This window comes from Sitophilus oryzae, unplaced genomic scaffold (assembly GCF_002938485.1).
Source record: "Sitophilus oryzae breed Bouriz unplaced genomic scaffold, Soryzae_2.0 scaffold_175_pilon_pilon, whole genome shotgun sequence".
Lineage (NCBI taxonomy): Eukaryota > Metazoa > Arthropoda > Insecta > Coleoptera > Curculionidae > Sitophilus > Sitophilus oryzae.
Genome location: NW_022146457.1, coordinates 418,520 through 442,802, shown reverse-complemented (window position 1 = coordinate 442,802; position 24,283 = coordinate 418,520). Strand labels below are relative to the sequence as shown.

General features: G+C 31.3%; 4 protein-coding genes across 4 annotated transcripts; all 4 read right to left on the bottom strand.

Annotated features, from left to right (window-relative positions):
* Positions 1 to 2,714: 2,714 nt before the first annotated feature.
* Positions 2,715 to 5,837, bottom strand: LOC115882114 (putative cystathionine gamma-lyase 2). Its single transcript, XM_030899959.1, has 4 exons — positions 5,726 to 5,837; positions 3,408 to 3,527; positions 3,167 to 3,341; positions 2,715 to 3,014 (listed from the first exon to the last, which is right to left on the bottom strand). Exons 1-4 carry the CDS (start codon positions 5,835 to 5,837, stop codon positions 2,873 to 2,875), a joined length of 549 nt encoding a protein of 182 aa, XP_030755819.1. The 3' UTR covers positions 2,715 to 2,872.
* Positions 5,838 to 6,005: 168 nt separating this feature from the next.
* LOC115882124 (adhesion G protein-coupled receptor L4-like) lies at positions 6,006 to 9,621 on the bottom strand. The gene is made up of 4 exons (XM_030899967.1): positions 9,603 to 9,621; positions 6,593 to 6,884; positions 6,220 to 6,537; positions 6,006 to 6,076 (listed from the first exon to the last, which is right to left on the bottom strand). Exons 2-4 carry the CDS (start codon positions 6,726 to 6,728, stop codon positions 6,045 to 6,047), a joined length of 486 nt encoding a protein of 161 aa, XP_030755827.1. The 5' UTR covers positions 6,729 to 6,884; positions 9,603 to 9,621; the 3' UTR covers positions 6,006 to 6,044.
* Positions 9,622 to 18,821: 9,200 nt separating this feature from the next.
* Positions 18,822 to 21,776, bottom strand: LOC115882113 (adhesion G protein-coupled receptor E1-like). Its single transcript, XM_030899958.1, has 5 exons — positions 21,767 to 21,776; positions 21,241 to 21,543; positions 20,855 to 21,175; positions 19,285 to 19,616; positions 18,822 to 19,228 (listed from the first exon to the last, which is right to left on the bottom strand). Exons 1-4 carry the CDS (start codon positions 21,774 to 21,776, stop codon positions 19,420 to 19,422), a joined length of 831 nt encoding a protein of 276 aa, XP_030755818.1. The 3' UTR covers positions 18,822 to 19,228; positions 19,285 to 19,419.
* On the bottom strand, positions 21,537 to 22,675 carry LOC115882125 (putative cystathionine gamma-lyase 2). The gene is made up of 3 exons (XM_030899968.1): positions 22,525 to 22,675; positions 22,287 to 22,461; positions 21,537 to 22,137 (listed from the first exon to the last, which is right to left on the bottom strand). Exons 1-3 carry the CDS (start codon positions 22,673 to 22,675, stop codon positions 21,996 to 21,998), a joined length of 468 nt encoding a protein of 155 aa, XP_030755828.1. The 3' UTR covers positions 21,537 to 21,995.
* Positions 22,676 to 24,283: the final 1,608 nt, after the last annotated feature.

The following is a 24,283-nucleotide window of genomic DNA, read 5'->3' as shown; positions in this document are numbered from 1 at the left end:
AATATTACAAATAGGATAAAAAATCTTACTAATTTCCTCAATACACCGAATGAAAGGATCTCCTGTAAATCCTGACGGACTGGTACATATGGGATTGTGATTTATAACTGTACATTTAGCGTCAAGTACGCAGGAACCAGGGCAAGTATCTTTACATTTTTGATTTATACATGTCCTATCTTGCGAACATTCTGAACTGACTACGCATTCCGGTTTGCACATCGGTGGAGCCCCAATATAATTTGGCAAGCAAGAACATACAGCATTATTTTTTATTTCCCTGCACAGTCTATAAGGTCCACAAGGAGATGGTACACATGGATTTATTGGTTCTCTTGGATGTTCAATTATTGCTAAGGCAAACACCAATTATAATGTAAACTATATAACTACACTCACCGACGCGAAAAACGGACACATTAAAATTTTGATATATTTTAAAGTTTTTTATATTGTTTTCTTGTAGACCGATTTTTATGATCCTTTAAGCAATTTGTAGCTAGATTATTTGATTTTTTAGTACCTCTTTCTAAATTTAGAAAGTTCCCATTTGTCAGTTATACGAGTGAACACAAAATGTTGTTATTTTGGTGAAAGTTTGAAACATCCTGTTGAATATGCTAAAAGCAAGAAACCTGAAAATGTGAAGTTTAAAACCTGAAATTTTATCATCTAGGTGCATCTTTTCTTGATAGTTTATTTTTTGATTTATCTCAATAGCTTTATTTTTTTAGATATTCGCTTTTGAAGAAGCTACTAACATTTTTTCGTAATTTTTACATTAAAACCATGCCTTTGCTTTTGGTCCCAGACAACAGACCTATGAAATAGTGTTTATGATTTATGTAATGTATGTGTTGCTTTAATAATTGAACATGATAGCGATCAAAATTATATCGCTAACAGATTTGGTTGTGCACGAAGTACAGTGCAGTGGCTTCCTTGAGACAAGTCCATATGCTAGACGTCCAGGAACCTTAACCGACTTATTGTAAGTTTATCGCTAAGAAACCGTCGTTTGCAAGCTTTTCAATTTTATAATGAATTACACCAAAGAAACGTAAATGTAAGTGAATGGTCGGTAAGAAGAAGATTAAACAAAGCAAATCTTATGTCAAGAAGACCTGCTTCGGGACCACAACTTACTAGGTCTGTTGACTAGGATCAAAAGCAAAGGTATGGTTGTAATGTAAAATTACGAAAAATGTTAGTGTCTTCTTCAAAAGCGATTATCTCCAATAAAAATAAAGCTATTGAAATGAACCAAAAAAACAAATTATCCAGAAAGAATGTACCTAGATCATAAAATTTTATTTATAAATTCCTTGTCCTCTTAACACATTCCACAGGGTGTTACAAACTTTCACCAAAATATAAACATTTTGTTTTCCCTCGTATAATTGACAGATAAAAACTTTTATTTTTAATGTAGGAGACACTAAAAAGTCAAATAACTTAGCTACATATTGTTTAAAAATTATTAAAAATCGGCCCACTAGAACAAAATATACTAAATTTTAAAATACATCCAAATTTTAAAGTGCCGGTTTTTCATGTCGCTGAGTGTATTAAGGAATAAGGTAAATCTTACTCGGTATTTGGTGGCAAGATATAGTTGGATTTCCTGTAAATCCAGGTAAACAATCACAATTTGGAGCATAATTTCTAACAAAGCATTCTGCATTAAGTCCGCATGTTCTAGAATAAGGATTTTTACATTTATTGTTAACACATGATTTATCTCTAGGGCAGTCAGAGTTCTGTACACATTCGGGTCTGCATCCAGTATAGGGGTCGCCAAAGTAACCAGTTATACAAGTACAAGGTCCCGCTCCATTATATTCTTTACAGTTGGCATTTGCCCCACAAAGTGAAGGGTTGCACGGATGTGATGGTTGTTCGATAGGGATTACTAAAAGTGATCATCAAAAAATCTGACATCAGGGTATAATTGTGTTTTCGGTTTCAATATCTTACATTTTTGGCATCCAGAAAATGGATCACCTGTATAACCTTCGAAGCAGTAGCATACAGGAACATGATTCACTACATTACATTGAGCATTGGAGCCGCAAGATCCTGGACACGGATATTTACATCTTTAGTTAACGCATGCTTTATGAAAGAACATTCGGAATTGATTACACACTCTGGTCTACAATTGGGTGGTTGTCCACTATAATTTGGTAAACATGAACACACTGCTTTGTTATTCACATTTTTACATTCCCCAAAAGATCCACAAGGAGAGGGGATGTATAGATTTGATATTTCGATATCTTAAATCGGATTATATTATAAATCTGTTAGATTATACCGTATGATCGAATAAAAACGGCGTCAGCGATGGCTATGAAATGAAGATCGCTGTCATTTTATATGTAAATTTATATAGGAAATGCCATCGATCGTCATTTCCAAGCCAACTGGACGCCGTTTTTATTCGATCATACGGTATATAGCGATTAATCAATCTTACATAAACAAAACGTATATATAACAGATTTTGATTAAGTCGCTCCAGCAAAATCACAAAATACACAAAAAATTTAAACTAACATCAGTCTCAAATCTTGCAAGTACAAAAATATAAATAGAAAATAATATACTTACATATTTATTAAAAGGAGATGTAATAAATACATAAGGACATTATAGTATTACTATAATTATAATATAGTCCATATTGAGATCCTTAAATAAAAATTATTCAATCTTCAAATTATTCATGTGACTATTGTAATACATTTTAAGAAATGTAATGTCAGCCATTTCCCAAAATATACTAATTAATTTGATAAGACTAAATTTGACTCCTCAGGTTCCGCGTAGCGTAGGATTTTTTTAAAAAAATATTCGAGAAAAAATCGTTTTATATTTTCTGGAAACCAAACTCCAAATCCGCAACCAGATCTTCGACATCTTCGATACCAACAGACACCCTAATCAAGTTGCCTGTGATTCCCAGAACCACCCTGTGTTCCGGTGGAACAGACGCGTGCGTCATTATAGAACTAGAACAAAAAAATACGTTTTTTAAATACTTACACCGCATTATCGAAAAAAAAAACGGCGTCGAGTTGCCTTTGAAATTACTGCGATTCTTTTCCGAGGCTACTCTGACGCCGTTTTTTTTTCTTCTTAAGGTTAAATCAAATTTACTTACGGAATTTTTATCAAGCTTTCATATCCTCCTAAACTTTCGGCAGTGGTAAATATTTTTAGATTATTCAGAAAGGTTTTGGTCTCTTCGGAACCACCTTTTATGTAGAAGGAAAAGGTACCACTATGCCCCGAAGCCTGTTTCTTGAACAGTTCGTGCTGTGGATGTGATTTTAGACCTATAAAGAAAAAAAAACAGAAATTTTACATAGAGAAATGAAAAAATAAAAGTGTTACTGGGGGACCTGGATGGAGTACTTTCTCGACTTTCGGGTGCTTTTCTAAGTACTTTGCTATGGTCAGACCGTTTATACTGTGCTGTCGCATCCTTAAATCTAGTGTTTTGGTATAATTCCCATGGCTGTCTAGAAAGATAAATAATACTTAAATAAAATTAAGTTACTTTTGAGTGAATATAACATAATAAAGTGATAGTTCGACTTTGTACGCCCTGTATATTCAAATTATTTACACACTGCACGATTCATTGAGTACTGTAGCCAAATTATTAGATTTTTAAATCAAATCTTGCAAGTACAAAAATATAAATAGAAATAATATACTTACATATTTATTAAAAGGAGATGTAATAAATACATAAGGACATTATAGTATTACTATAATTATAATATAGTCCATATTTAGATCCTTAAATAAAAATTATTCCATCTTCAAATTATTCATGTGACTATTGTAATACTTTTTAAGAAATGTAATGTAAATATAGAGCCTATTCCATTGTAGATATTTTTACTCATTTGGAAATATTTGGTCAGCCATTTCCCAAAATATACTAATTAATTTGGTAAGACTAAATTTGACTCCTTAGTAATATCTAAAATTTACTTAAATCTAAACCTATATCTAATACAGTTAAATAAATGTTACCCAAATCATATATACAAAAATCTTAATCTAAAATTAGGTAAATTTATAAGAAATTAAAAATGTAAAATATATTTGTTACAAACAGGATCAGAGTATGTACTCGAATACTAACAAATCACAATTATACACAAACTTACTGTCCACCAGTTTTACATTTAATATAAATATGGCTTAAAAGAAGAGATCAAATAAATATCTTTGTACTATAATATTGTTGATGAAAATAAAAAGTATGAAGCCTATATACAGGATATAAAAAATCAAATAAAGATGATCAGAATTTGATTTTACATCTATGTACCAAGTTGTATGAATATACATGGACTTACATTGTTTGATGAAAGTTTAGGACATTTTGAACATCTTTCAAAAAACATGTATATATTTTTTTAAAACCCGTTATGTTAATAAACTTGGCACAGATATTTCTTAAATAATTCAATAATAAAAGCTTTTTATTTGTTGCGACGTTCTAGTCACATCCTGTATATATGTGTTTCCAACAATGTGACTATTATTACTAAAGAAAATCAGTCCATTAATGTAGTAAGTCAATTTATCATAAATACGATAGATAAATGTTAAAAATTCACAAAATGCAAATTTAAGAGGTAGAAAGAAATGCTGATTAGTAAAATCAAACTTTGGCACTAAAAATATGAATATTATATGTAAGTCATACAATGGATTTACTTAGGAACCTACATAGACCATCCAGACAAATTCAGAGAAGTACGGTCTGCTCTATTATATAAGCAACAAACTCGCTCAGAATTTTGCTTCTATTTCAGAGAACAGCAACAAGTCTAAAAGCTACTGTCACAAGAATAATATCTTTTAAATATCGTCTTATATATCTTGAGGAATACTTTTAAGCCTGAGAAACAAGCTAGGTCTTAAAATCTTTGTCTTTTGAATCTGCAGCTGTCGCGATTAAACTTTATTTTTCTTTAGTATAAAAAATGTCGATGAGTCATTTTAATTCTAATGCCTAATAGAATTAATCAATTGCACATTAATGTGACTAGTATTAAATATTACTAAATCAGTGTACGATAGAGTGACAACTTACACAAACTCGTGAAACTAAATGCTACAGTTTTGAACAATTTTAACTATAGATTCACTCTATCGTACGTTGATAGTGTAATTAGGCTGAAGATACATTAGGTCAGAATTCGCTCGCCAATTTGTTGTTAGGTAATCTTATGAACAGTGTAGATTACAAACGTTTATTATTAGCAGTGGAAGTTCATAATAGAAGTCAAAAATAAAAGTTTGGTTTGGTTTGGTTTGAATTTTTTGAAAGTTTAAATTTTTTGTGTATTTTGTGATTTTGCTGGAGCGACTTAATCAAAATCTGTTATATATACGTTTTGTTTATGTAAGACTGATTAATCGCTATATATAATCTAACAGATTTATAATATAATCCGATTTAAGATATCGAAATATCAAATCCATACATCCCCTCTCCTTGTGGATCTTTTGGGGAATGTAAAAATGTGAATAACAAAGCAGTGTGTTCATGTTTACCAAATTATAGTGGACAACCACCCAATTGTAGACCAGAGTGTGTAATCAATTCCGAATGTTCTTTCATAAAGCATGCGTTAACTAAAGATGTAAATATCCAGTTCCCAATAATCCAGTTTGGTAATAGCGACATATTTACAGTGCTTGCACTTGTGCTGCTTGACTTTTCCATGTGAATTGAATTTGGGCTTGTTAATATCAGTTAGATCGTTATCACTAGAATTGTCGACGTTTTGACTCGAAATATCCATGTTGCTTATTGATGAATCGCCACCTCCTGAAGTTGATGGTATGGATAAATTACCATTGTAATATGCGTATTGTCCGAACGGAACTTGCGAGCCGGTGAAATGATTATGGCTAGCGTCGGTCCTGCAGTCTCCATCCTGTGGTGGTAGTGTATGGAATCTGTGGTACCACTTCTGTCACTTTCGGGTGAAGCTGATGGGCAGTCGCTTTCAGACGTGACCCCGGATAGCAACTGGCGGTTCTAAAAAACAATTTTCGTTTAAAATTTTGGGGTTAGGGTATTACTCGTTTTAGTTTTTCTTAAATAATTTTTAAGTTATTTTAGTAGAGTTATTTTTTTGTTGTTAGATTTGTAAAAACCGATTATTTTGTGCCAGTTCTTACTTATTTCCGGTAAACATCTAATAAAGGGATCTCCTTCAAAGGACTGAGGGCAGCTACAAATAGGGCTATGGTTTACGACTCTGCATAGAGCATTAATGCCACATATTCCCGGACAAGGATCAACGCATTTTTGATTTTGGCATGTCTTGTATAAAGTACATTCAGAGTTGATAATGCATTCAGGTTTACACATGGGGGGAGATCCGTAATAGCCTGATATACAAGAACACACCGGTCTTTGTCCTTGACTGCGACACGTGCTGTAAGGGCCGCAAGGTGATGGGACATAAGGCTTTTCTTTTGGCGCTTCAACAACAACTAAAATATTAAAACTGTAGGGTCTCTAATATGACAAAAAATCTGATAATCTTACTGGGTTCAATTTTTCGGCACAAAATTAACGCATTTCCTGTGTAGCCGGGAGTGCAATAACATTGTGGATTATGATTAATAACAGAACATTCTGCGTTAACACCGCAAGTTCCAGGGCAAGGGTCTACGCATTTCATATTGCGTAGTTATGGTTCATTCGGGACGACAACCTGAACAGGGATCGCCGAAAAACCCTGTAATACAAGAGCAAGAGCCCGCTCCGTTTTGTCCTCTGCAAAGAGCATTTGCACCGTATGGGGATGGGTTGCAATGATGTCGCGGTTCTTCTACGACTACAAGGAAAAATGACAGTATTTATACACTACACATGAGAAAAAGTAAAGCGTTGAATAGAGTTGAAAAATAAAAAGTAATAGTAATAGAAAAGAAATAATTATAGTGGGGTAAATCTACAACAGCAGATGCCTAAGTTTGTTGCTTACAAAGGTAAATAAGTTGTTGATTAATTTGTGATTACATTCTTGGGTCTTCATATTTACATATTTGCTAATATATGATTAAGTGATTGCTTTAGTGTATAAAAATTTCCATACAATGCTACGAAAAAATCTTATTTTTTAAATATTTTATTATTTTTTTTAAATTAACAAAAAATTAATATTTACATTTACGTTAACATGAATTATTGTACAACAAGAAGGTAAAATTGAATTTATCAAGTTATAGATCCACTAATCATACGAAACATCAGTTGCATTTTGTACAGTTACAATTACAGATTTAAGTAAATAGGAATTTTGTTTAAGTCTATTTGAAAATCAAAAGTATTTATTTAAATTTCATTTTACTGTGACTAAAATCCTTTGTCCTCTTGTCAGTAGTTACGGTTGTATTTACAGTAATACCGTACAGAGTATCTCCTAAATAAGTGCAAGCATTTTAAGTGGTAGTAACGTGTACTTTGGTCCAAGTGTTTCTGGCAGAGGATGGCCGTGGCCCCTTGTTATCGTTATTGAACGTATACTTTGTAAAAAATTTGCTGAAAATTTTACACTTTTCTTGACATTTTTCGGAAAAATAAAAATAAAAATTTTTGGTATTGCAGTTTCATACTCACGGCATCTCTTGACGAATCGAAGCCACCTCCTACGATACATATATTATGTATATTAGTAAGTTTATAATTTCATAGTAGCTTTAATTTTCAACATAAAAACACAAAAATAAACTTTTATTCATATCACTCAATAATGAACTTTAATAACTCAAACTCAAACTTTAATAATAAGATTAAATCAATTTAACATGATTCGCAACGACGATCCCCAACTTTATTTTTAACTGAACACAAAAGTAAAAATAATGCCCAATAAGATAAATAAAAATGGCAAACCCTATATTATTCAAAAAATGCTTCTAATTATATTGTAAGACTTAGAAACACGTAACAAAATGCACATTGTATAAACATATAACGATCGAAACATGTTCATAGTACAGTAAAAACAAATACAACATTAGATTTTAGCTCTCCAAAAATCCTATATGGGTATTTCGCCATGCAAGAAAATCTACAAAATAAAATATTTATTTTTTGTAAACACTTCTGCGTTAACCCAAACGGAAACTACTTGTCAGAAGTTAGGTTTACAGATATACAAATTTGCCTTACGTACAAAAAAATGCTTAACGTTTCGGAAAGTTTATCTCTTTCCGTCATCGGAAGCAAAAAAAAATACAAAGAATAAAGAAAAAAAAACTATTTAAAATATTTAAATTCAACTATTCGAGAACACTTTAGTTTTTTAAAACATGTATTGCTCATGCATCTGTAGATGTTAATAATGTATGGCAATTACTTCTTTGATTTGAAAGAACACAGCATAAATAAACATAACATACGTAAAAATGAAAAATAATCATACAGAAAGTTTGGGGTTTTTTGGTTTTATCTTATTAAGTAATTATTATCAGGTAGTAATTGTTAATTTTGAAGTTTAATTTGATATAATGCCATTTTAACAGAACGTCAACGGTTTTTGTAGACGTATCTGTTTTAAAAACCTAAAGTGTTCTCGAATAGTTATAATAGTTTAAATTGTTTTTTTCTTTATTCTGTGTATTTTTTTTTGCTTCCGACGACGGAAAGAGATAAACTGTCCGAAACATTAAGTATTTTTTTGTTCGTTAGGTAAATTTGTATATCTGTAAACCTAACTTCTGACAAGTAGTTTCCATTTGGGTTAACGCATTTTTGATTAATAGAAACTTTAAAATCTCCACAGATTCTTATATCACCGTTTTCCTTTACTACTGGTACTATCGGACTAGCCCATTCGCTATAATCGATAGGAGAAATGACACCTTTGTCTGTCATTGCTTTTAAAGTATGTTCAACTTTACTCTTTAAATTAATAGGCAAAGGTCTAGCTTTACAGAAAATTGGTGTTACGTTTGGCTTAAGATGTAAAACTGCTTTAAAAAGATTAAATTTTCCAGGAATTCTAAGGTCAAATATTTCCTTAAATTCCTTAGTTAATGAATTTATTTCTAAATTGTTATCGCAATGTAAAATACTTTTTACAAGAACATCATTGTATATATTAATTTTTAATCTTGATAGCCAAGTTCGTCCTACAAGAGTTGGTGCCTTACTTGGTACAATAAAAAGTTCTAAATAAGTCTTATTATTATTATAAATAACATTAACCTTTATGTAACCTATAACTTTTATATTATTTCCAGTAAAGGATGAGTATAAAGGAGTTTTATATCAGAAAATAATATTGGAATATGAGAAAAATATTTTTTATATAAATCATTCGATATTACAGATACAGCAGATCCAGTATCCACCTCCATAGATAAATTTATACTTTCAATTTTAACTTGAATTAAAATAGGATTACTATATTTATTAATTGAATTAATATTAGTATGGCATAATTTTAAAGAAGTATCCGAATCAGAATCAAATTCATTTAAATTTTGCACATTTGACTCAATAATATTAACATTTTTGGAATTTTTGTTTTTAAACTTGAACTTACAGACATACTTCAAATGCCCCTTTTTTCCACAACGCACACATGTTGCATTTTTATAAAAACAGTCAGATACTCGATGATTTTTCCTGCCACACACTGTACACTCCCTGTAGCCTTGAGATGTTGATGCAGATTGATTTCCCGGTTTTCTTCTAACAACTCCGCCGTCTGCAGTACTTCTAACGGATGTTCCATGGAAACTTCCAGTTGATGGATGCTGTCTATTCGTATTGAACAATTTATGGATGGATTGTCCGGCGTCCACAAAAGAAACACGTTTTTGTGCCGCTTCAAAGTCTTTTGCCAATGAAAATGCCTTGTTATACGTCAAATTTTTCTCTGAAAATAGCCTCTGCTTGATATTTTCATTTTGAAGTCCAGAAACAAACTGATCACGTAGATTCTCGTCCAGTTGTGCTCCAAAACCACATGTTTTTGCCAAATGTTTGAGAGATGCCATAAATGCAGCTATTGTTTCTCCCTTTTCTTGGCGTCTTTGCCGAAACTTATGCCGTTCTGCTATAATTGATGTTTCAGGCTGCAAATGTTCAGTCATAATCTTGACTAAGTCATTATAACTTTTATTTTCTGGATTTTCTGGATTACACAACTCAATCATTAATTCGTAGGTCTCGTCACCAACTGTGGTCAATAACGTTGCCATTTTCAATTCTCCAATTTTATTCACTTTCAAAAACTGCTCGAATCTGGTAATATAATTTTTCCAGTTTTTCGTGCCCGGTTGGAATTCACTTATTTTTCCAATCGACATTTTGAATTTATTAATACTAACTGTATTATGTCACTATTAGAACAATTATTAAATTTTATTAAATTTTGCGTGAGTTTAATCTCGTCGCCGCTTGTGATAATTTAGTATTTAATATTTGAAATAAAACTATTTAGCTGAGTGTTCCAAATTACACTGACTTTTATTCTATGTATTAAATATATGGTTCATAAAATAACATGATGTAAACTAAACTAAGTATTACATTCCACACATTCGTATAAATAAACATTACTTACATCATTTACAAACTACTAAAATATTTGAATATCTAATTAAATGATAGCAATTTCATACATTTATTACAGTTTTAGGTTGTTATTCTTTTTTGCCTTTATAAAAGACCAAAATTGAGCTGTATTTATTGGACTCTCGCTGTTCGAGATAAAACTCTGATACTCGATTCTAGTTTGTTTTTTAATATTTTTTCTTAATTCGATATATTCGCTTTTAGCATCTTCATCATATCTTTTTAATTTATTAAGTTTATTTTTTAATTTTATACTCTTAATTAAATCAGGCTAAAACCAAACTGGAAAATTTAATTTTCGTTTTCTTTCCTTTGGAGTAACACGATCAATAATATCAAATAAAATTTCATAAAACACTTTGAGCGGAACGTCAGACTCTCTAATCACTGCAGACCAGTCAGCGTCACGCACCAGTGTAGCTAGTTCATAAAAGTTACATTTTCTATAATTATTGTATTGGCGATCTGTAGGAATTTCTTTTGAATTAAATTTAGACAACTCTTTCACCATATTTACTGTGACGCATAACGCTGGGTGATGAATGTCCTCAGTCACCATTGGCAAATGACATTTTATAATATTAATATTATATTTATTATCAGAAGTTGTCAAGAAATGATCAAGCGTTTTTCCATTAATATTCAAAATATTATTACACATTTCATATGAATTATAATTTATAAAATCGTGGAATTCTTTCATAATATCATTAGACCCCGCGTCAGTGCTCAAACTCAAACAGCCTCCCATCAAACCCAAATTGAAATCCCCTATTATATAATTATATACACCCTTAACTCTTTGTTCACTAGCAAATTCAAAAAAGTCATTCAATAATCATTAATTGTTAGAGAAGGAGGAATATAGGCTACTATAATATTAAAGACATCCTTTGCTTTTTTATAGGTAACAGATAGTGCCTCATAGCGCTCAGGTCTTTTAACTATTTTCAATATACTAAAACAATCTTTTAAAGCAATAAGCACACCGCCCCCCCTACTCTTACCAGTCTTTAGTGAATTTCTATCACATCGTATTAAATTGTAGCCATCCATTATTTCTCCACCGAATTCATTCTCCGAGAGCCAAGTTTCCGTTGCACACACAGTGTCATAGTGCCGATCACTGGACCACTCAAATACACTCCTCAACTTCGACTTAATTCCCCTGCAGTTTTGATAATATAAACTTAAATTTAACATAAGCTCTAAGAAACATGAAAATTAACAAGCAGTAAAATAAATATACACTCAAACAGCCCCCTCCCTTGGCACGATATCTTTCAGTATATTCCTCACCCCGCTGTCAGTCTTTGCATAAACCAATCCATTAACAGTCAATACATTTTTAAAGCCATATAAATCTGACGCTTCCCTGACCACTTTTAGTCGCTCAGCAGTTAGGTCTTCACTTGCAAAGACACCTGTACCTCGAAGATTTCGTTTATTGTTGTACACCATTCATCTTAATTTCGTTTGTTTCAAATGCCACCACAACGTGTCCAGGACGGTTCGCCTTCCTATATTTGCATCGGTATACAGAAATCAGCTGATCTTTATTTACATTTAAATTCATTGTTGTTTGTATGATATCAATGACCTTGTTCGCAATGTTTTCATTTGGCGTTTCTTGTATACCCATAAATCGCAAATTGTTGTTTTTTGTCGCCTGCTGAATTTCATCTATTTTGGGTTCTAAACCGTCGTGTTTCGGGCTACTTATTTGTTTAATTGTTCTAACTTCGGCTTCAAGTTGGGAAATTTTTTCATCGCATTCTTCAAATTTTTGTTTTATATGGTCATTAATCTTCTTTGTAACTATACTTGCTATTGTTTGTGCAATATCCTGTTTCTGTCGCAGATTCTGAATTAATTCTTCAATATCTGATGCTTGTTGTTTAGTTAACACCATTTTTAAAATTTGCACTAATTATTCTTCTACTATCACTCACTACTAAGGCTTTAAATAAAACATAAATTATTATTATTTCCCTTTATATATTAAAACTTCGGGAGAGCTGTTTCTCGCGTGCGACGACGACCGCGCCATTATTTAGACTATATACTAGACAAATACTATACACAATATGCTATTTCGCTACTATCAGTAAAACCATACATCTCGACTTTTTCTATGTTAAGCGTTAAATCGTGACGATCGATTCTTACGTTATTAAGATGCTTAATTTCTGATAAAAATTGTAACCAATGTTCTTTTAGGTCATTCGGTATATCTTGGTCTCAATCTAGTTTAAGATGCCACAACCTTTGTGTTATAAATTTTACTTTAATGATAGCTGGACTAATCAATCCAAGAGGATCGTAAATATCAGAAATCATAGATAACACAGATTGCTTTGTTACCTTTTCTTCGCTCTTTTTAATCTCTATTGAGTATTTTAAAAGATCTTGATTAGGGCTCCACGCAATACCTAATGTTTTTAACTCCTTGTCGACGTGAAATAATACTAACTTATCGTCATGCTTCTAGCTTGTACTTAAAATATAATTTATAATATAATTTAAATATTTTTTCGCTATTCGACGACCATTTTCTTAATTCGAATTTCGCGCTCGTTAAAATTTCTACTAGTTCGTGATAAATTTCCATAGCTTCTTGTTCTGTATCTATAGTAATCAATAAGTCGTCAATGTAAAAGGAATTATTAATTATTGATGCAGTACGTGGATTAAGTTTAATAATTTCTGAAAGTTCTTTTAAACAGCGTGTGGCTTAATATAGAGCGCTTGCGCTACCGTTAGTCACGGTTTTTAAATCGAAAACTTTTCTTAAACGCAACCGAATTAAAATGTTGTATAAATCATCTTGAACTGTCGGGCCTGCTATCGTTAAATCATTCAGGGATACGCCTGATTCACACTTTTTTTTGATACACACTTTTCGCACTCGGGTCGAATTACAGCCCTACACCGTGTAGTATGAGACATCGGATGAGAGACTCGTAACACGCGAGATAGCCAACCGATTGTCGCTGTCGGGTGCTACTTTAGGCGCAGTACCCATATGCCTTTTATTACCTCGGCCGTTAGTCTTAAGTGGCATTTCTTAGCAATATGGATGAGTGATATGAATATCTTTACCTGATTATAATATTTAATTTAATAAATTTAATTTATTAAATAATGCAATTTATATTTATATAAGCAATATAGTATATTTATATAATAACAATTTTTCTGCGTTACAGGCTGAAAAAGTAAGAGGAAATACATACTTGAATTTTTTGTATTCTTTATTCTAATTAAATTAACGACAACGTGAATATCTTAAATGAAAGTTATACTAGATTAAACGGAGAGTATAAGTCTATAACTATTTTGAAATAGGATATAAACCTCGTTAGCTCATAGAGATACTGGCATATTCTTGGACTTAAATAGTTTTTAGTCCTCTCCATTATATTCTGTCTTGGGCAAGTCTCAGCCATGCTAGTCCAGCTACCCTTTTAATGTCATCATACCAACATGCAATACGTTATTCCCTTGTTCTTCTACCGTACCATGCAAGCGCGGTTTTAGAAAGGGGTAATGGGTGCAATTACCAAAAAAAAATGTGTGTGCACTATGTGCTCATATTTCAAGTGAAACTTCTTAATAACAGCTATTAAATTGAAGGATTGAAAAACATTGACAAAATTTAAAAAATGTAGTTTGAAGTGTTAAAAAGTAATAAATTAAAAAAAATTACGCGTAACAAATATTTTTTACGTGTAAGAAATAGTTTTATACGCGTATTATTGAATAGCTAACTATGGCTCTGATCCTATGGATATCTTTGCGGAAGAATAAAGGTTCTTATTTTTAAGTTTCCCGTGCAGAAATACTTAGCAGTTATGAGATCTTTCAATTTTACAATTTACTTTTTACAATGATGTATTCCGCGAGAAATGTTAAAAGACGACCCCCTCTCGTCTGTCGATAACAGAAGACAGTCGATATGTCGAACACCTGTAGCAAAATCTCATGTCTTGGTTTGCTATTTATTTTTATTATTATGAGATATAGTTTAAATGTGTTAATGTTGGTTAAATACATTTTAAATTGTTATAAAAGTCTGCATCTCTCATAGCAAATATTATTTTCGTTTTAATTGATTGCTCACCAGCTAGAATTTTTTTTTTGCATTACAGCCGGTGCCGTTCCAAGCTTTCAAGCCTACTTATTTAAAAGCGGACGAACTTTTATATACTCTATATCTCGAAAGGGAAGGACAAAATATCAAGTGTGTTATATTTTGGAAAGGTAATTTTTAAATTCTTTATCAATAGCATTAAAAATATACGGGTGTCCCATATAAAAAACACAATTTCCTGTGATAATTCTTTAAATTTATATTTTACAAAGTTTTTTTTTTTTTTTTTTTTTTTTTTATGTAAAAAGGTGCTTGGAAATGCTTTTCATAAAAATACAAAATTTTCCATAGCAAAAAAGTTACAGCGATTTGTTAAAGATGAATATTTTTGAACAAACCACCCCGTAACTCGAAACGGTAAACAGATATCGATATGCGCGTTTCACCATCATGTTTTTTAAAAAAATTGACAGCTCCAGACACCGATATGAGTTTTTGTCTATCTCCTATAGGAAAAAACGGGCTGTTTCCATATAAAAGAGTCAAATTTGACCCATCCTGTATATATATATTCTAGGATTGTCTTTGAAGTATTTTATATTGTTTAATGGGCTCATTTCTTTGATGTGGCCTAAAACGACTAAATACTAAAACATACCTGAAAAACACCTACACGCAATACCTCCAGAAATAAATAATTTGTCATTGTCAGTGGTGTGTCAGTTAGATTATATATCAAGTTTTTAGATATTTTAGGTCAGTTAATACCGTCAGCTTCAGATACGTAAATATTAGCACAAAGGTTAGTTTAAATGACATTAGTGATTATTGAATTAGCTACGCAAAACGATTTTTGGAAATTCATCCTCTTAGAGTGTAAAATTATGTCGAATAATTTGTTGTATGAAAATTCCTTAACTATCTGGTCTAGAAGAATGAAATTCTACAGAAAAAATTAGAAGAGATTTTTGAAATTCATCAACCAAATGGGTAAAGTTAGTAAAAATTTATATAAACCTTCCTGATCTCTGGATTATACTCTTCAAAATTTGTACAAAGGATCATTTAAAAGACATGAGTTAATTATTTGGACATAGTGAATTTAAAAAAAGTTTTATTTTTGTATCCATAGCAACTGTTAAAAAAAATAAAAAAAAAAAAAAAACTAAAAAAAAAAGGGATTTTAATATTTCGGATTTTGTTAATTACATAATAATATTTTTAAAAAAGAGATAAAAAATGGCTCTTGAATGCCTATATTGTTGCCTCTTTATAAATTAAGTAAAAAAATGTGTAATAAGTCAAAAATAACAAAATCGAATTTTTTAAAGGATATACAGGGCGAGTCTATAATAAGTGCAAATATTTTTAGCGGTAGTATATTTTGACCACAGAAACACATTCTTTTTCGCGATTTTTTTTTGGAAAAGTGAAATATAAAAAAAAAAAATGTATTTTTTTTAGTTCTTAGCGAAATAGTGTAATAATAATAATAAAATATCTTGATAATACGGCAATTAAAAAAACGGTTTTACGATGGAATTTATCAGAAGAGGGAAAAACCTAAAAAGAATCTAGTTGGTTCTCATAAATTTTCACAAAAATATTTTTTTTTGGAAATTCTTAAACTAAAATATACAGGTTACTTTTTGGACGTTATTTGGAAAAAAACTGTAAAAAGAAAATATTGTTTTTTTTATCGCAGATTACACAAAGGGCCCTGAAAATATTTGCATTATTAAGGCTCTCGCCCTGTATAATATCCAGAAAATCGACAATTGATAGCTTTCATACGAAATACGAGTAGCTCTAAAACTGTTAAAATAATAGTTTAAATAGTGCATTTTTGTCAGCACAATCATAGCATCCATCCTTAAAGAGGGAAAACAATAATTAAATCAATGCATGAACGATTCGAGTTGTAACGCGAACGTAGTCAAAACAGAAGCGTAGCTAAGAATTTAGTAATTAAAAAAAAAATTTATATATGAAAAAAACATCTGATAATAATGTAAATTAAAAACTTTTTTCATGCAGAGAAACTCTTTATTTGGGATTTAGATACGTAATAAAATTTCCCTTTTTTATCTATATTATAGACTAAAAAAGTAATTTTTCAGCATGGCATCCTTTCAAATTATGCTCTCTAAACAGCCTCCTCCAATCCCAAACGACGTTCTTGGCTGGTTGGCCCACAGACTAGAATATTTTAGAACTGTGGTTTCAGCCCACTCTGTATGGATGGAGCGTGGCGGAATTAAATTTCACACACAAAAATTTTATAACTTGTCCATAAGTTTAACGAAATACGAGTAATTCATATAAAAGCAAAATTTTGTAAATTTATAAAACTTAGATTAATAAGACACTAACATCTAATATTTCGTTTATAGTTTAAATATCCAATCGCAATATCCAGTAACCAAAGCGATTCTTCAAACGTCCGGGAAATCCCCTTCGCGATTCGATCAGATCATATATGCATCAGACACTTGGATCAGATATGATCCATTCTTTTTTTTTGAACGAGTATTTCATTCATCCACGCATCGATAGGTGGAGCCATACGCTCAAAAATAAGCTAATTTGACGATCGTGAGCAGTCTCGGCCTTTTTATGCCGAGAACGAGACCGAGATCTCGGCTTGATTTTTCTTTGATTTTTTTTAATCGAGCTGAAACTGCCTTACGTGCGTGTCTAAATTCTGATTTTTCATCATTGTTTGAATTGGAGTTACTGTTAGTTTTCGACGATTTGTTTCGTGGCATTTTGACTTAAGATTCGTATAAAATGGCTTTTCAATATTGATTCGAGAACGAAAACTTATTCTAGCGAGTATATACGTGCGAGAGAACGACCAAATAAATATAATGAGACAAGACGAGAATCAACTTATTATTCGTGACGTTCCAGAAATTCGAAAAAATACGTAATTTTTTTTAAACCAAAACGTGCATTGATCAACGAGAAACGATTGAGAAATGAGGCTACAACAATTGTACGAGGATTGAATTTCTTTCGAGAATAAATCGTTACGTATAGTATACTATAACTAATCGAGATATTTCAATACGAATTATTACGAGACGTGATTACGAGAAATAAACAACGAGAAAATATATTTTTACGTGAAATATGTCTGTTTGACATCTAAAAATACGAGATATACAGGGTCCGGCAATAGTGCGTCGGGCATCTGTAGCTCCTAGAATAAAAAACTTTGGAATTTTGTTTAAGTGCAAACCTAAAGTTATAGTACGCAGGACCGTTAGTTCCGGAAAATATTTAACTTCTATAGGGTGGCCTCAAAAAAGTGATAAGTGGACTGGGATGATTTTTTTTTAACTTTTTTTTTTTTTTTATTTTTTTGCATTTTTGGCTTCCTTGTCAGATCACTTTACATGATGCCTAAGATATGAGTAAATCTATTTGGATAGTTCCAGTGATATTAAAATAAATAAATGAAAAAATAATATATTGTTTTCAGCCGCTCTCTTAAAAGAAATTATTAAAAAATATCAAGAAACGTATGGCTGACATCAAAACTATATTAGGTATCTTACTTTTAGATGGTCTGTTCTTACTCTGCTATAAAAATATAGGGCAATCGTAAATCAAATACAGGAGTTTTCAAATATTCTCAGGCCAAACGGTTCTAAAAATATACAAAATTATTCTTATAACAAACTAAAAAAAAAAAAAAAAAACACCCAGTATATAATTTTTTTATTAGATTGAAGGAATTAAAAAAAATGAACATCTTTTTGTAATTCTAAAGTATTTCAAATTTTTAATAAGTTTTGCGGATATACGCAGTATTATTATCATATGCGCGCTTCATGTAAAAGCATACGAATACGGGAGAAAAACCATTGGGTGGCTATGATAAAAATTTAACTGTGTAAAATGGCTCATATGAAATATAAAAACCGCGAACATCTGCGAAACGCGTTAAATAAATTTTGCGAAATACTCTAAACTACAAAAAAAACTAACTAAAAAAAAAAAAAAAAACATGAAAAAAAAATATACAGGAGGTTCCATTTAAAAAAAACGAAGAAAAAATTATTTTATAAATTTAGCTACAGTTGTAAATAAAATATGATGATTACAATGATGATACATCTAATTTAGCTGCTACCCTGGGAATGACCGTTTTGCCCAGAGTAGAAGCGCCGGCAAGGATATGGGTGTATTTGTCTTTATTCTGTGTCGCTACAATTAACGCCGTTAGATTTTCAACGGTTAAACCTTTAAAAACATCACTCTCGGCAACTGAAACTTTAGAAATTCCGTCCGTTTTAGGCAATACTTCTGCGGCTGGTCCACATTTAGTTCCTGCTACAAGAACTGAGATATTTCCTCCTAAATTTTTAGCTGCTGTTATGGTGTTTTGCGTGATAGGAGTCAGAGTTTCGCTCGCAGACTATTCGAATTTGTACCACAGGGTGTTGGAATACACGGATTACCGGTAGGCTCTTCAATTATTGGACGCTCTAAAAGAATATCACAAAGAAAAGTTTAATATTACAAATAGGATAAAAAATCTTACTAATTTCCTCAATACACCGAATGAAAGGATCTTCTGTAAATCCTGACGGACAGGTACATATGGGATTGTGATTTATAACTGTATATTTAGCGTCAAGTACGCAGGAACCAGGGCAAGTATCTTTACATTTCTGATTTATACATGTCCTATCTTGTGAACTATCTGAACATCTGAACTGACTACGCATTCCGGTTTGCACATCGGTGGAGCCCCAATATAATTTGGCAAGCAAGAACATACAGCATTATTTTTTATTTCCCTGCACAAGCTATAAGGTCCACAAGGAGATGGTACACATGGATTTATTGGTTCTCTTGAATGTTCAATTATTGCTAAGGTAAACACCAATTATAATGTAAACTATATAACTACACTCACCGACGCGAAAAACGGACACATTAAAATTTTGATATATTTTAAAGTTTTTTATATTGTTTTCTAGTGGACCGATTTTGATGATCCTTTAAGCAATTTGTAGCTAGATTATTTGACTTTTTAGTACCTCTTTCTAAATTTAGAAAGTTCCCATTTGTCAGTTATACGAGTGAACACAAAATGTTGTTATTTTGGTGAAAGTTTGAAACATCCTGTGGAATATGTTAAAAGCAAGAAACCTGAAAATGTGAAGTTTAAAACCTGAAATTTTATCATCTAGGTGCATCTTTTCTTAATAGTTTATTTTTTAATTTATCTCAATAGCTTTATTTTTTTTTAGATATTCGCTTTTGAAGAAGCTACTAACATTTTTTCGTAATTTTTACATTAGAACCATGCCTTTGGTTTTGGTCCCAGACAACAGACCTATGAAATAGTGTTTATGATTTATGTAATGTATGTGTTGCTTTAATAATTGAACATGATAGCGATCAAAATTATATCTCTAACAGATTTGGTTGTGCACGAAGTACAGTGCAGTGGCTTCCTTGAGACAAGTCCATATGCTAGACGTCCAGGAACCTTAACCGACTTATTGTAAGTTTATCGCTAAGAAACCGTCGTTTGCAAGCTTTTCAAATTTATAATGAATTACACCAAAGAAACGTAAATGTAAGTGAATGGTCTGTAAGAAGAAGATTAAACAAAGCAAATCTTATGTCAAGAAGACCTGCTTCGGGACCACAACTTACTAGGTCTGTTGACTAGGATCAAAAGCAAAGGTATGGTTGTAATGTAAAATTACGAAAAATGTTAGTGTCTTCTTCAAAAGCGATTATCTCCAATAAAAATAAAGCTATTGAAATGAACCAAAAAACAAATTATCCAGAAAGAATGTACCTAGATCATAAAATTTTACTTATAAATTCCTTGTCCTCTTAACACATTCCATAGGGTGTTACAAACTTTCACCAAAATATCAACATTTTGTTTTCCCTCGTATAATTGACAGATGAAAACTTTCATTTTTAATTTAGGAGACACTAAAAAGTCAAATAACTTAGCTACATATTGTTTAAAAATTATTAAAATCGGCCCACTGGAACAAAATATACTAAATTTTAAAATACATCCAAATTTTAAAGTGCTCGTTTTTCATGTCGCTGTGTGTATTAAGGAATAAGGTATATCTTACTCGGTATTTGGTGGCAAGATATAGTTGGATTTCCTGTAAATCCAGGTAAACAATCACAATTTGAAGCATAATTTCTAATAAAGCATTCTGCATTAAGTCCGCATGTTCTAGAATAAGGATTTTTACATTTATTGATAAGACATGATTTATCTCTAGGGCAGTCAGAGTTCTGTACACATTCGGGTCTGCATCCAGTATAGGGGTCGCCAAAGTAACCAGTTATACAGGTACAAGGTCCCGCTCCATTATATTCTTTACAGTTGGCATTTGCCCCACAAAATGAAGAGTTGTACGGATGTGATGGTTGTTCGATAGGGATTACTAAAAGTGATCATCAAAAAATCTGACATCAGGGTATAATTGTGTTTTCGGTTTCAATATCTTACATTTTTGGCATCCAGAAAATGGATCACCTGTATAACCTTCGAAGCAGTAGCATACAGGAACATGATTCACTACATTACATTGAGCATTGGAGCCGCAAGATCCTGGACACGGATATTTACATCTTAAGTTAACGCATGCTTTATTGAAAGAACATTCGGAATTGATTACACACTCTGGTCTACAATTGGGTGGTTGTCCACTATAATTTGGTAAACATGAACACACTGCTTTGTTATTCACATTTTTACATTCCCCAAAAGATCCACAAGGAGAGGGGATGTATGGATTTGATATTTGGATATCTTAAATCGGATTATATTATAAATCTGTTAGATTATATATAGCGATTAATCAATCGTACATAAACAAAACGTATATATAACAGATTTTGATTAAGTAGCTCCAGCAAAATCACAAAATACACAAAAAATTTAAACTAACATCAGTCTCAAATCTTGCAAGTACAAAAATATAAATAGAAAATAATATACTTACATATTTATTAAAAGGAGATGTAATAAATACATAAGGACATTATAGTATTACTATAATTATAATATAGTCCATATTTAGATCCTTAAATAAAAATTATTCAATCTTCAAATTATTCATGTGACTATTGTAATACATTTTAAGAAATGTAATGTCAGCCATTTCCCAAAATATACTAATTAATTTGATAAGACTAAATTTGACTCCTCAGGTTCCGCGTAGCGTAGGATTTTTTTAAAAAAATATTCGAGAAAAAATCGTTTTATATTTTCTGGAAACCAAACTCCAAATCCGCAACCAGATCTTCGACATCTTCAATACCAACAGACACCCTAATCAAGTTGTCTGTGATTCCCAGAACCACCCTGTGTTCCGGTGGAACAGACGCGTGCGTCATTATAGAACTAGAACAAAAAAATAAGTTTTTTAAATACCTACATCGCATTATCGAAAAAAAAACGGCGTCGAGTTGGCTTTGAAATTACTGCGATTCTTTTCCGAGGCTACTCTGACGCCGTTTTTTTTTTCTTAAGGTTAAATCAAATTTACTTACGGAATTTCTATCAAGCTTTCATATCCTCCTAAACTTTCGGCAGTGGTAAATATTTTTAGATTATTCAGAAAGGTTTTGGTCTCTTCGGAACCACCTTTTATGTAGAAGGAAAAGGTACCACTATGCCCCGAAGCCTGTTTCTGGAACAGTTCGTGCTGTGGATGTGATTTTAGGCCTATAAAGAAAAAAAAAACAGAAATTTTACATAGAGAAATGAAAAAATAAAAGTGTTACTGACCTGGATGGAGTACTTTCTCGACTTTCGGCTGCTTTTGCAAGTACTTTGCTATGGTCAGACCGTTTATACTGTGCTGTCGCATTCTTAAATCTAGTGTTTTGAGTCCCCTGTTCACTTGGTAGCAGTCAAAAGCACTAGGTATAATTCCCATGGCTGTCTAGAAAGATAAATAATACTTAAATAAAATTAAGTTACTTTTGAGTGAATATAACATAATAAATTGATAGTTCGACTTTGTACGCCCTGTATATTCAAATTAGTTACACACTGTACGATTCATTGAGTACTGTAGCCAAATTATTAGATTTTTAAATCAAATCTTGCAAGTACAAAAATATAAATAGAAATAATATACTTACATATTTATTAAAAGGAGATGTAATAAATACATAAGGACATTATAGTATTACTATAATTATAATATAGTCCATATTTAGATCCTTAAATAAAAATTATTCAATCTTCAAATTATTCATGTGACTATTGTAATACTTTTTAAGAAATGTAATGTAAATATAGAGCCTATTCCATTTTAGATATTTTTACTCATTTGGAAATATTTGGTCAGCCATTTCCCAAAATATACTAAGTAATTTGATAAGACTAAATTTGATTCCTTAGCAATATCTAAAATTTACTTAAATCTAAACCTATATCTAATACAGTTAAATAAATGTTACCCAAATCATACATGCAAAAATCTTAATCTAAAATTAGGTAAATTTATAAAAAATTAAAAATGTAAAATATATTTGTTACAAACAGGATCAGAGTATGTACTCGAATACTAACAAATCACAATTATACACAAACTTACTGTCCACCAGTTTTACATTTAATATAAATATGGCTTAAAAGAAGAGATCAAATAAATATTTTTGTACTATAATATTGTTGATGAAAATAAAAAGTATGAAGCCTATATACAGGATATAAAAAATTAAATAAAGTTGATCAGAATTTGATTTTACATCTATGTACCAAGTTGTATGAATATACATGGACTTACATTGTTTGATGAAAGTTTAGGACATTTTGAACATCTTTCAAAAAACATGTATATATTTTTTTAAAACCCGTTATGTTAATAAACTTGGCACACATATTTTTTAAATAATTCAATAATAAAAGCTTTTTATTTGTTGCGACGTTCTAGTCACATCCTGTATATATGTGTTTCCAACAATGTGACTATTATTACTAAAGAAAATCAGTCCGTTAATCTAGTAAGTCAATTTGTCATAAATACGATAGATAAATGTTAAAAATTCACAAAATGCAAATTTAAGAGGTAGAAAGAAATGCTGATTAGTAAAATCAAACATAGGCCCAAAAATATGAATATTATATGTAAGTCATACAATGGATTTACTTAGGAACCTATATAGACCATCCAGACAAATTCAGAGAAGTACGGTCTGCTCTATTATATAAGCAACAAACTCGCTCAGAATTTTGCTTCTATTTCAGAGAACAGCAACAAGTCTAAAAGCTACTGTCACAAGAATAATATCTTTTAAATATCGTCTTATATATCTTGAGGAATACTTTTAAGCCTGAGAAATGTAATTCCCAAAACAAATAATACCTATATTCTGAGTTGATTTCTCTCAGTTCTCAACTTTCTAGAAGTTTTGAAAGTAAAATGGAAAAACTGAGTGGCGCCCAGTATATTATAAAGACGTAATTATCACAATTTAATTTTCACTAGCTTACGACCTATTGCTCACCGGCGAACAGCTCCGTCGCATAGTATTAG

What these genes read in the sequence shown, in the direction of transcription:
- LOC115882114 (XM_030899959.1), bottom strand. Translation starts at nt 5,837, where the DNA reads ATGGATATTTCGAGTCAAAACGTCGACAATTCTAGTGATAACGATCTA. An exon ending in CGAGAAAGTACTCCATCCAG is followed by an intron (nt 3,342 to 3,407) that starts GTCCCCCAGTAA and finishes TTTTCTTTATAG; the next exon opens with GTCTAAAATCACATCCACAG. An exon ending in GAAAGCTTGATAAAAATTCC is followed by an intron (nt 3,015 to 3,166) that starts GTAAGTAAATTT and finishes TTTTTGTTCTAG; the next exon opens with TTCTATAATGACGCACGCGT.
- LOC115882124 (XM_030899967.1), bottom strand. Translation starts at nt 6,728, where the DNA reads ATGAAATGCGTAGACCCTTGCCCTGGAACTTGCGGTGTTAACGCAGAA. An exon ending in GTGCCGAAAAATTGAACCCA is followed by an intron (nt 6,538 to 6,592) that starts GTAAGATTATCA and finishes TTAATATTTTAG; the next exon opens with TTGTTGTTGAAGCGCCAAAA. An exon ending in TAGATGTTTACCGGAAATAA is followed by an intron (nt 6,077 to 6,219) that starts GTAAGAACTGGC and finishes ATTGTTTTTTAG; the next exon opens with AACCGCCAGTTGCTATCCGG.
- LOC115882113 (XM_030899958.1), bottom strand. An exon ending in ATTTTCTGGATGCCAAAAAT is followed by an intron (nt 21,176 to 21,240) that starts GTAAGATATTGA and finishes GATCACTTTTAG; the next exon opens with TAATCCCTATCGAACAACCA. An exon ending in ATCTTGCCACCAAATACCGA is followed by an intron (nt 19,617 to 20,854) that starts GTAAGATATACC and finishes TGTTTACCTTAG; the next exon opens with CAATAATTGAACATTCAAGA.
- LOC115882125 (XM_030899968.1), bottom strand. Translation starts at nt 22,675, where the DNA reads ATGGGAATTATACCTAGTGCTTTTGACTGCTACCAAGTGAACAGGGGA. An exon ending in CGAGAAAGTACTCCATCCAG is followed by an intron (nt 22,462 to 22,524) that starts GTCAGTAACACT and finishes TTTTCTTTATAG; the next exon opens with GCCTAAAATCACATCCACAG. An exon ending in GAAAGCTTGATAGAAATTCC is followed by an intron (nt 22,138 to 22,286) that starts GTAAGTAAATTT and finishes TTTTTGTTCTAG; the next exon opens with TTCTATAATGACGCACGCGT.